The 13,207-nt window shown below is 36.6% G+C and overlaps 1 protein-coding gene across 6 annotated transcripts in view; it reads right to left on the bottom strand.

The window, feature by feature from the left end:
- LOC309649384 (uncharacterized protein) overlaps positions 1 to 13,207 on the bottom strand; it is a 32,043-nt gene that overhangs the window by 3,354 nt on the left and 15,482 nt on the right. For 2 of the 6 annotated variants that reach the window (XM_082439359.1, XM_082439362.1), the window contains 5 exons: positions 12,347 to 12,421; positions 10,593 to 10,747; positions 8,568 to 8,655; positions 5,414 to 5,540; positions 4,314 to 4,412 (listed from right to left, as the gene is read on the bottom strand). In XM_082439359.1, the coding sequence (XP_082295485.1) occupies positions 4,314 to 4,412; positions 5,414 to 5,540; positions 8,568 to 8,576 (235 nt within the window). In that variant the 5' untranslated portion in view covers positions 8,577 to 8,655; positions 10,593 to 10,747; positions 12,347 to 12,421. The other 4 variants (XM_082439361.1, XM_082439360.1, XM_082439363.1 and 1 more) reach the window with 4 other exon arrangements.

Genomic DNA, 13,207 nt, shown 5'->3' with positions numbered 1-13,207 from the left:
TAAAGCTCTATTTCTGAATCAATGTGTAATTACTTTGTGAAAATTCAGTGAGCCACATATTATAATTCTGTATTTTTTATATCTATTTATATTTCAATAAGTTTACTTTAAAAAGGATATACTAAAAAGACGTTAAAAGGCAACAATGATTTAAATAGTGTAGATAATTTGTGAGCAGAGACAAAAAAATGAATGGCACAGAAAATACTCCTATGAAATCTGAGTGTCTTTCTCCGTGCTTCCCTCTCCCTTCCCTCTCTCCTGTTCTCCTTCCTTTACTCCTCTCTTTGTCTTTCTCCCCCTCCCTCTCTCTCCTCCTGTCTGTCTCCATCTTCCCATTCAAGAAAGCAATATAAAACTATGACAATTTTGTAGAAATTTTTGGGAAAAAAACAATTTAAGTTCTCATTAAGACAAATAAGATATAAATGATATATAGAATGAACAATAATTAGCTAGTCATAACAGTAGTAAATAAGCAGGCAGGTACAAAAGTATGACAGTTGTTATTAAGATGGTGATTTCAAAGAATTTACTTGAAAATTAAAAATTAAAAACCAGTGATCTAAAGGAAAGTCAGTCAAAATCAAAAGTGAAGGCCCAAACATTTGTAAGAAAAATGAGAAAGTGTATACAGCAGAAAAGCCCATACAAACTGTATAAGAAACATTAAACAATGGAAAAAGTAATGGAATAAAGGAAGTGAGTAGAAAATGCACAAAATAAAAGTATAAACAAACTTAGGGCAAAATGTCCATATTCACTCATAAAAAACAAAGTAGAAGTTATAAAACTTATCCTATAGAATTTGAACGTTTTAATTTAAAGAACAAACAAAACATTCCCTGTGTGGATATAGTGAACCTGAGACTCTTATATGGCTTCCCCACCTAAATGACGTGTCAGATTAAGACCTTGGCACGCTGAACATTCTCATCTAGGAGACTATACTACAGTTGACCCTTGAACATAGCGGTTAGAGGGGACAATACCACCCCCTCCTCCACCCCCCCCACTGAAAATCTGTGTGTAACTTTACAGTTGGACCTCCATATCCGCAGTTCTGCATCCACAGATTCAACCAACCTCAGGTCATGCAGTACTGTAGTACACATTTATTTTTTAAAACCCATGTATAAATGGACCCACGCAGTTTAAACCCATGTTGTTCAAGGGTCAACTGTATAAACAGCTGAAGTGTAATCTTAAGAATTTCTCTAAAAAGTCAGCCATAATTGTTCCCAAATTTGTTTATGCCAGTTCTTTCCCCTTCAAGAAACTGAAAGACAACCACTTCTATCTATGAAAACTAGGTTCAGTGCTTTGCAAGTTCTGGCTAGGGATGCACATTGCATTGTTCTCAAACTAGGCATGAGTGAGAAAATAGTAAAGATTGATGGGAAATGTAAAAAGTCATGAAAGATTCTGCACACAGTTTGCTTTACAAGTATCTTTAGATTCTTGTTCTACTTTAAATAAATTGAAACTGGAAATAATAGCCTATGCATTATATGTGTGATTTAATCAAGAAAAAATTGACTGGACCAACTCTAAAAGGCCAAACTAAACATCAAAAGACATATATAAAATATTTAACTACTCAAAATTAGTAAACCATATATTAGTTTGTATTCTACTGAATCAAAGGACTTTATTCTAGTAAATAATGCTAATGTGAAAGCAAAACATTAACCCATCTTAAAGCAATGTAAAAGGAGAAATATTATTTCCATTTGCAGGATACTAGCTTTAATTAAAAAGAAAATATGAAGTAAATTACCTGTTCATAGTTAGTTTCCTGAGATATGATGTCTTCAATAACTTTTGCTGATACAAGATGATACGGATACAGAATATTTATGACAGAGGCAGTTTTAGGCACATTAACACCAGGGTAAATGTATCCAGAGATCTGTAAATGTTAAAACCCTATAACCACAGAACTGTACTTCTGAAAATCAAAACTGATCAGATATGGGGTTGGCCTAAAGGTTCATTCCAGTTTTTCCATAAGATGTTATGGAAAAACCCAAACGAACTTTTTGGCCAACTCAATATTAAATAAGCCATACTGAATTCCAAATAACCTTCACATTCTGCTGATAATTTTACTGCTAATTTCATCAAGGAATCAGAAGCAATTTAAAGAAAAATGTTATTCTCCCCTTCACCACGTTATCCAACCAACCTGTGTCCATATCCTTATCATATGCATTGGTTTTCCTTCATAAATTGACTCCTACTCCTACCCATTTACTGAAAGTCATTGCTTACAGAATTCCCTCTTTCTCTACTCCATCAATTTTCCTCTTTGAAATCATTCCCTTCAGCCTATATACATGTTCTAATACCTCATCACATCTTAAGATACTTTCTCTGTACCCCACGTGTCTGCTTTTATGGCAAAATTCCTCCAAGAGTTATATATATTTATTTTCATCACTGCCTCACTTCTCACTTTCTTTTCCTTTTATCTCCCAATAACGTTAAAAGAAACAAAATTTTATTACAGAGCATATCTGACATACACAAAAGGAGAACAGTAAATATAAATGTCCATGTATCTATGGACCAGCCTCAGCAACCACCAACCAAGCCCAGTACTGGCCTATGCAGACCCTAATCCACTCTCCTCACATTTTCTGAAGCAAATCCCATAATCTAATGTTTTTTGTAATCACCTCAGGATGTATCTCTAAAAGGATTTAAAAAAATAATCATAATACCATTATCCAAACCTGAAAAAATGAACAGTAATTCTTTAAGAACATCAAAAATCAGTGTTCACACTTCTAATTATCTCATACATAAAATTTTAAACAATTTAAAAATAATAATAACTGATCCAAAGTCCATAATGCACAATGGTTGACATGTCTTCTACATGTCTAAAACCTACAGACTGTCCTACTATCTTTTAAAAATATTTATTTATTTATTTATGGCTGCGTTGGGTCTTCGTTGCTGCATGCAGGCTTTCTCTAGTTGCAGCAAGCAGGTGCTACTCTTCGTTGTGGTGCACGGGCTTCTCATTTCGGTGGCTTCTCTTGCCGCGGAGCATGGGCTGTAAACGTGCAGGCTCAGTAATTGTGGCAAACGGGCTTAGTTGCTCTGCGGCATGTGGGATCTTCTCGGACCAGGGATCGAACCCGTGTCCCCCACATTGGCAGGCAGATTCTTAACAACTGCGCTGCCAGGGAAGTCCCTGTCCTACTATCTTTTGATTTCCCTTACAATTTATTTGTTGAAGAACTGTTTTTGACCCTATAGCATTTCTCATATTCTGAATTTTGCTGACTATATTCCCAAGGTGTAATAGAACATGCTCCTCTATCGTCCTCCAATAAATTGGTGGTTGGCTTTAGAAGCTCCATTAGACTTAGGCACACTTCATAGGTCATACTGTATCCTTTCATTCACCCCTTCATTCATTGTCTCTATTTCTGTGATGCTATCAGCACTGATGTTCAGTGCCTAGATCCAATAGCTCACTATGGGTTCCAAAATGACAATATTCTATCATTCTTCATTTATTCACTGAATACTTTTATTAAGAAAAACATCCCTCCATCTATTACCTATTGGTACAGTTCTTACAAGGACGACAGGATAAATGCTTCTTTTTTCCTTTAAATTTATGCTTTCCAAATAAGTTAGTTCTCTAGTAGTTTCCAGTGGTGAACAATCTGCTGTTAGTATCATTAAGAATTTATGGAATTAAGCACATGGCATTTTATGTGGTTGCAATACATTGCAGTTATGTATACAGATGCTCAAATGATTCCATCTTTGACAAGTTGAAGAGCCTCTGCCAACTGGTTCCTCTTCCCTGACCACCCTATCTAAAATTACCCCATTAACCCATCATAATTCTCCATATTCTTATCCTACTCCCTTTTCTTTATAATACTTAATCACTTCATGATATTTAGTAATCCATTTGTTTATTGTATGATTACCCTACTACAACGTAAACTCCATGAAAAGAAGGCAATGAAGAAATACATGCATAAAAGCCAAATACAAAAGATGAGCTAGAAAGAAATTAGATGCAAAATACAGGTAAAATGGTGGTCATTGGTGAAGAAAGGTTTCCCCCATTGAAATGAGAAAGAAACATGACAGTGAAGAAAGAAGAGGTAAATGGAAGTAAAGATGAAATTTCTTTGGTGATTCAGGCTGAAATCTAAGTTTTCTTCCCAGGTTTCAGGTCTCTCCTTCATAATCAACATCTAAGTGGTGTGTTTCCTTCTCAACCAGCAGGAATATGCCATGCCACAATAGCTTACCTTTCCTTATTAGCACTTACTCACCTAGGCTCCATCTTCTTTTCTCATCCCTCACAACCATCCAGGGTTCTTTCCCTTGCTCTAACAGAGTAATTACATCTGGTTTAGAAATGGAACATCCTCCTTGAAAAAACATAATACAGAAAGGATATACTTGACTAAGCCTTCAGAACAACGAAGAGTAAATGAACAGAAAAACATTGATATTAGAGTTACTTCAGAATCACAAGAACAGAGATATAGGAATAGTGCTTTATTTTAATTGCCAATTCATACAGCCTCTGTCTCTTGAGGAAGTAATCGTTGAGAGCACTGGTTTCAGATCCTGCCTCGGTCACCTGAACAACTTACAGTCTCAGTTTTCTCAGTTGGAAAAATAATATATACCCATACGTAAATAATATATAATAATATATAAAATAATACATAAAAATATATAAAATAATAATGTATACCCATTATTATAATAATGTATAGGATTGTGTGAGGTTTGACTTAATAAACAAAGTGCTTGGATGAGTGCCTAGTACATAGTAAGCACTATACATGTTTATTAGGTACTATTTTTGCTTTTCTTTAAATACTTTGCTAAGAGGAAAATAGTTTCTTGCCAGTATATTCATCCAATGTTAAATGCAAAGTTCATATATTTTAAACTTTTAATCATAAATCAATTAAAAGATAATGTTTGTTGTGATAAATTGAATGTGTCCACTTGAGTTTTAACAAACTACTAATTTAACCCAGTATCATATACATTGTATAAGCTTTTTCAATAGGTATGTTGAGCCAGACACCTCTGTCTTCCTACTCACATTGCAGGTAAGTTAACAGATAATAGACCATCTACAGCAGTATGAAACCAGATTTCTTTGAAAATGGTTTTGCTCTGAGTGTCTAAGAATTTATATCAAACTGTCATTCAAGAGAAGCAATTATGGAAAAGGCAAAGGAAAATGTAAACGTCACTGATTTATGGGGAAGCTAAAGGTGCTATTTAATAGTTTAACAGCTGAAGGTGCCTATTCCCAAACTACAAAGCAGATGTTTGGCTAGTTTTTAGAAGGATAGCCCTGAAATTCAGTCATGTGAATTTCTACATTACTCGACACAGATAAACTTACCCAGTGACACCAGGTTGCTATAGTTCTCTAATATCACATCTCTGTACAAATTCCTCTGATTTGAGTTCAGACATTCCCACTCTTCCTGAGAAAAGTCTACAGTTACATCTCTGAACATCACCAAATCCTGAAATGACAAACCCATGTTTTATTTGTAAAATTATTTATTTCTGTATAGGGCCACATGCCACATATTATCACTATTTGTATATCCTTCCCCTTTCCCTACTTTTTTAAAACAATTCTTTCAAAAAGTAATTGACTCATAGATTGTACAAAAACAGGCCATGAGTTGAATGTGGCTCACAAGCTGCAGTTTGCCTACTACTGCTACAGATGAAGCTTCCTATATAACTGTAGGATACCTAATTTTACATATTTCCAGATACATTCAGGTAATTAATCAGAGTTTCACTAAATTGTAGCAATATTTTCTTAGATCAGTCTCCAACAGCAAAAGAAATAAAAGCAAAAACAAACAAATGGGACCTAATCAAACTTAAAAGCTTTTGCACAGTAAAGGAAACCATCAATCTTCTGCTGATGGGCACAAAAGGAAACAAAACAAAAAGACAGCCTACCAAATGGGAGAAAATATTTGAAAACGAAGTGATCAACAAGGGGTTGATATACAAAAAATACAAACAGCTCATACAACTCAGTACCAAAAAAACAAACAACCCAATCAAAAATGAGCTGAAGACCTAAATAGACGTTTCTCCAAAGAAGACATCCAGATGGCCAATAGGCACATGAAAAGATGCTCAACATCACCAATTATTAGAGAAATGCAAATCAAAACCACAATGAGGTATCACCTCACACCGGTCAGAATGATTATCATCCAAAAGTCTACAAATAATAAATGCTGGAGAGAGTGTGGAGAAAAGGGAACCCTCCTACACTGTTGGTGGGAATGTAAATTGGTGCAGCCTCTATGGAGAACAGAATGGAGGTTCCTTAAGAAACTAAAAACAGAGCTACCATATGATCCAGCAATCCCACTCCTGCGTATGTATCTGGAGAAAACAAAAACTCGAAAATACAAAAATTTGAAAAGATACATGAACCCCAATGTTCATAGCAACACTATTTACAATAGACAAAACATGGAAACAACTCAAGTGCCGATCAACAGAAGACTGGCTTAAGATGTACAACTGAATGCTAGCCATAAAAAAGACTGAAATTTTGTCATTTGCAGCAACATGGATGAACCTAGATAATATCATACTAAGTGAAGTAAGTCAGACAGAGAAAGACAAATACTATATGATATCACTAATATGTGTAATCTAAAAAAATAATACAAATGAATTACATATAAAACAGAAACAAACTTATGGTTACCAAAGGGGAGGGAGAGGGAGGGAGGGACAAATTAGGAGTACTAACAGGTACAAACTACTATATATACATAAAATAGATAAGCAACAGGATTTACTGTATAGCACAGGGAATTATATTCATTATCTTGTAATAACCTATAATAGAATATAACCTGAAAAAAAAATAATTGAATCACTTTGTTGTACACCTGAAACTAACACAATATTGTAAATAAAAAAGAATTTCACAATTAATTGAAATAGTGTCCATAAAAATACCGCTAGCAACGGGCCTAAAAAAAATAAATGTGATTTACTCTAGGGACTTCCCTGGCAGTCCAGTGGTTAAGACTCCACACTCCCACTGCAGGGGGCACGGGTTCGAAACCTGGTTGGGGAGGTAAGATCCCACATGCTGCAAGGTGCGGCCAAAAACAGAAATGTGATTTACTCTAACCTCTTTCCCTTTAAGGGTTAGAAAAAAATAATCGATGGAATTATTCCCCCCAGATGAATCATAAAATCTCTATTTTTAAAAAGTAGAGTTTGCACAAAATTAAAGAATTTCTTCCAGACCCAATTTCATCACTATATGTATCATTAGCACTTTCCCTTATTATAACAAATCTTTTATTGAATATTTTAAACTTATTATAAAATACTCCATTTAATAGATATGTTGGACTTAATAATGATTCTATTTAGATTATTTCTATACTCTTAAACATATTAAATTACATTTACAATTTAGGTTACACAAAATTTCTAAAGCTACAATGTCCAATATGCTACCTTAGACACGTGGTTACTGAGCACTTGAACTGTAGCTAGTACAAATTTAGATGTGCTGTAACTATAAAATATACACCAGATATTGAAGACTTTAGAGGAAAAAAAAGAATGTAAAATATCTCAATAATTTTTATATTGATTACATTTTGAAATGATAATATTTTGCTATATTGGGTTAAATAAAGCATTAAAATTAACTGCACGTTTCTTTTTAAAATGTGATGCTAGAGACTTCCCTGGTGGCACACTGGTTAAGAATCCGCCTGCCAATGCAGGGGACACTGGTTGCAGCCGTGGTCCGGGAAGATCCCACACGCCGCAGAGCAACTAAGCCCATGTGCCACAACTACTGAGCCTGTGCTCTAGAACCCTCGAGCCACAACTACTGAGCCCATGTGCAGCAACTACTGAAGCCCACGCGCCTAGAGCCTGTGCTCCGCAACAAGAGAAACCACCTCAATGAGAAGCCTACGCACCACAATGATGAGTAGCCCCCGCTCGCCAAAAACCTAGAGGAAGGCCCGCATGCAGCAACAAAGACCCAAGGCAGCAAAATAAAATAAAATAATTAAAAAAAAAAATTTTTAATAATAAATAAATAAAACGTGACACAAAAGATTACATATGTGCCTTGCATATTATTCTCTACTTATTATGAGACTGACATGAGGCCTACTGTGCTAATAAGGCACTAATTTTGTATTTTTAATATTGGACAGTGCTGCTCTAAAGTGTTCTCCAGTCCTGAGAGTCTCCTATCAGTTGTCTCCCTCTAGGGACTTCATTTCTGCTTTATCTCTGCTCTAGACAAAGACTGAACACACAGGAGACCTTGAGTAATTTGGTCAATTCACACAGAGAGGGGCACACAGGAGGGGCCAGGCTGTCTGGCTCCATCCTCCACTAGAGTGGGAGCAACTAGGGAAAAGCTGTTGGATGGGGCTCTGTTAGGAAGTTTTGGGATAACTAATGAAAATGTTTACATAACCTGAAAAAAATTACAGCATTTCAAATAGAGAGAAATATCAACTTACATGAGCCATGATTTCAGATTTGCAAGAAACTGGTTAGTTTTTCTCAAGGGTCATTTGCTGGAGAAGCAGAGTCCACAGAAGCTAAGAGCTGGGGGAAGAATATGAAGCCATAAGAACAAAATTGCCTCACAGCTCCCAAATTTTAAAAACTCACACCACTTTCCCATTCCTACATGCAACACCCCTCTACCCGCCCCTCCCAACACACAAACAAGTGATGAAAGGTAAGAGGTAATTTAGACAAATACATGCCCTCCCCAAAATGACAGGAAAATAGTATTGTGTGTGATTCTATTTTTGGCAAGAAAACTACATACATATGCATACATGTATTATGCGTGTGCATGAAAGTCTGTGGATGGACTTGGAATAAAATTTTATCATGTTACCTCTACTGGATGGTATCCCAGGTGATCTTTATTTTGTTCTCCTCTGGAGTTTCTTAATTTTTTAATCAAAAAATTTTAAATTTGTATCGCTTGTACCTGGACATAAATTTAAAACAGCCCTACAAGGAATATCACAAAAAGCCCCAACAGTTCCATCCCTGCTACTCTTTCTCCCATCTTCCAAATCTAGAGACAACAATTTTCACCTCTTTTAGCTTTTTCTTTTGTTACTTAAACACCATATATTCAAATAACATGCTAATATTGCTACTTCTGAATTTTCAGTTTTAACCAATATCTACTGACTTCCTACTATGGAAAGCATAGTTCCCGCTGTCTTTTATCCACCCATCTCCCACTGCACGTATGCGTAGCTCCATCTCCCTATCCTTCCAATATGGTTTTGTTCTATTACAGGGTAAATGGATATTCAGTTTCCATTATTATGACTATGTAAATACCATTTCCAACTGAGCTATACAGTATAATTAGATTATTTTGCCTTCCTTTCCCAAGTCTTCTTCTCTGAGGTTAAAATAATTTTGTTTTTTGTAAGATTATCATTAATTCATTTCTCAAACTCTCACTCAAATGAAGGATCAGGAGGATGAAGCTTCTGGCATTAAAATAGCAGAACTGTCCATTTCATATTCTAAGACTCTTTCAGAAATTCAGCCAAATACTTCAGAGTTATCACCTGTACCCCAACTTGGCAAAAGTCAATGCCAAATTCCTAAATGTTCCTACCTCTGAAATCCCACGTGACCTTGAAGTGAAAAACTGATTAAGTAATAGGACCTAAGAAAGGCTGTTTAAGGAATTGCTTAGGCCGTTTTGAACATCACTTCCCAACAACTGATTTCTTAAATAATTTATAAAACATCCACAAAATAGAATAATAAAGTAATCATTAAATGCTAAGTTTTAGAAAACTGTTAAGGAATGGAAAATATCCAAGAAACACATAAAAAAAATCAGTTTAAAAAAATATATAAAATATGATTAGATTTTTTAACCTATTAAAGTGAAACAGATATCAATAGACGGAGAAAATCTATTTCAATTCTGAGATTTTAAAATTAATTTTAAATTTTAATTGTCTCTCAATTTAATTGCCATCTCTATCTTAAGAGTTATAAATACTTATAAGATTTCTCAAATCAAAAGGGGATCACTGGGATTTCACCTTTCTCCATAGATCCATGAAGGTATTACAAAATCAATGAGAGTACTGAATTCCTCTCTTAAATGAAGAACTAGAGGTCTTGGTTTCTTTCACATTTTCAATTAATGTTATGCTATTCAGAAATAAAACCATATACAAAACCACAATGCTTGTAGAAATATTTTTGGGAAAATATGCTCTAAATATTAATAGTGATTATTTCTGGATGTTGGGACTATAGATAATTTTAATTTTCTTCTCTTTTAGGTTTCTTAGTTACTAAATATTTCACAAGCCTGCATTAAGTACATTATCAGAAATTTTTTTTAAAAAAAGCTATTCCCATTAAAAATAATTTTTTAGTGATTTGGGAAGGTGGGTACCTTATAGTCATTAAAAAAAACTGATTAAATAGGCCTGCACAAGTGGTAACAACAGGGAAATCAATGTCACTGAAAAAATAATTCTTACCAGTTCTTCAATGTTGTATTTCATTAACACCCAGAGATCCTTCTGTGAAGGATCACAAAGCTGGTTCGTGACATTTCCAAAGATTGAGACAGTATGCACAGCAGACAGAGAAAAATGCTTATTTCACAGCAGCTCCTCAATCATTTGAGTTACCCCTCCTGCGTGCCAACGAATAACCAATTATTAAATCTTTGCAAAAGATCTTGTTAATCCTTACCTTAGCGTTCAGGACACATATGTAACAACAATTTCTTTAAAATTTTTTATTCAGAACAATAAGTACTTCCCAATATTACATTATATGGTTTTTTCTTATGACTTTATAAACATAATCTTTATTATCGCATAACATTCCAGCACATGTATGGACTGTGAGTTACTTAACCATATTGCTAGATACTAATTTTTTAAGATTATCTCAAAAGTCATTCCTAGTTATCCCAGACTTTGATTCTAGACCAGTGAGAATCAATCTTATACAACTCTGATAATATGAAATGATAGACTTCCTCTCCCAAATTACCCATTGACAAATATATACAATATTTCTGTATATATCTTAGATTTTTCTTGCCCTGAAAACTCATAAACAGAGTCCAAAGACTTCATATTAAGAATCCCTGTTCTGGTCCACTTGAGCGGGATTCATTTTCCTGCTTGCAAGTATTCATCCTAATTAACTTCACGTTTCCATTATTCTTGGGAATACAGAAAGTTGATAGGGAAAGACAGAATCATCACTAACAGCAACAGCTAATATTAATTAAGCACTCTTCTAATGTGCCAGGTAATCTTCTAAGAGCTTTAGCAGATATTAATTCAGGTAATCTTCAAAACAACCCTGTGAGGTATATAATAATTCTGATTTTACATATTAAGAAACTGCAACACAGAAAAACTGCCCAAACTCACTCAGATTTAAGTGGCTGTCAGGATTAAAACCCTCTAGGTTCAAAATTTTCAACCACTGCACACACCTCTCTTCCTCTATCCAAAGACATACCCAAAACAAACTACAAACTTTCAGTTATAAGATAAATAAGTTCTGAAGACCTAATGCACAGCATGGTTACTATAGATAATAATAACAATGTATTATATACTAGACATTTGTCAAGAGAGTACATCTTAAGTATTCTTGTCACACACACAAAAAAGGTAACTATGAGAGGTAATGGATATGTTAATTAGTCGGTGTGGTTAGCATTCCATTCCACAATGTGTACATATATCAAAACATCATGTTGTACACCTTAAATATATACAATTTTTCATTTGTCAAAAATAAATAAAACAAACTCATGCTACCAAACCTCTAACTACATCAGGCTGGTACCAAAAATTTCCACTCATGGATTCCCTTGGGGAAAAAAAAAAAATCCCCACTCCTACTCCGTAATAATTACAGATGTCTAAAGCCCTAAACTACTCCTTAACAAATCACAGTCAAAAAGAAAACATAAACCTTAACTTCCAATAGGGCTATTTCCATCATTAGAATCCTTGGAAAAGCTGTGCTCACAGAGCAACTGAATTTATAGCACATGGTTAACTAACCACAGAACTGAATTAAGTGGGCACTAGAATGGGGAATCTATAAATTAGGTCCCTGCCCTTAATGAGGTAGGGAAATCCTCAGGCCCAAATCAATAAGTAGATCATTCTTAAGCAGGACATTCCAAGGGAAGGAAATTTAAAAATCCCGTGTCCTGAAAACCAAATGCATTTCACGGAAACAAAGAAGCAGCACAAACTCACAAAGAACCTGGCTTTTAGAGCTGCAGCAGCGATTCGGTTCACTTCACAGGCCTCCTCTGGAGACTGACGGGCTGGGGAAGCAAACAGGGTTCATTACACCGCAGGCGTTTCTTGTCTCGGTAAACAAACGTCCACGCCCCCTTGACCCTCACTACCCACCACCTGCATACACAATGGAAACAGGGAGACGGAAGAAGATCCTTGGTCACCCGTGTCAGGGTTCGCGGCTCTGTCCGCTGTAGTTCCGACACCACAACCGCCCACGCCCAGGGCGGCCCACCGCGTCTTTGCAGGGCACTTTCACCCAGAGGCTCCACCTCCCACTTCCCTCCCAGACCTTTCCTCTACGCCCGGGCCTGGGTAGGTGAGGCGAGGAAAGTGAAGCGCAGGACCTCCGGGTGGCGCATTACAGAATAGGCCGGGGAGGCGCCCGATTACCGCCGCCAGAGCTTAACCCCGCGGCGCCCGGTCTCAGAACTACAAGCCCTCACTCCGGAGGAAACGCACAGTGGCCTGAAGCCCTCGATCTGGTCCGCAGAACCTGGCCTGTCCCGCGCTCGTTTCCTTCAGAAGAGAAGCGGCCGCCTCCGAGCCTACCTCACCGCCCTCAGGCCTCGCCTGCCTCGTAGGACAGCCCAGCGCTCAAGTCTGCGGCGCCGGAACTCCGAGGAGTTCCTCCTCAGTCCCGGGTGCGCAGGCGCGCAGGGGGAGGGGGCAAGTCCCCAGGCTCCTCACTTAGCGCTTGGAGAGACAGATGGGGCCAGATCCCCGTGGGGCGGGGGTCGCAGAGAAGCAGGGTTTCTTAATAGGCCGGCTCCCCGCCTGTAAAGGTGACCTTGTGAGTGACCCATGCTATC

This window comes from Balaenoptera physalus (assembly GCF_965194825.1).
Source record: "Balaenoptera physalus genome assembly, chromosome: 19".
In the NCBI taxonomy this organism is placed as follows: Eukaryota; Metazoa; Chordata; class Mammalia; order Artiodactyla; family Balaenopteridae; genus Balaenoptera; species Balaenoptera physalus.
Note: the sequence above shows the minus strand (reverse complement) of the source record. Positions and strands in the feature narration are given on the sequence as shown.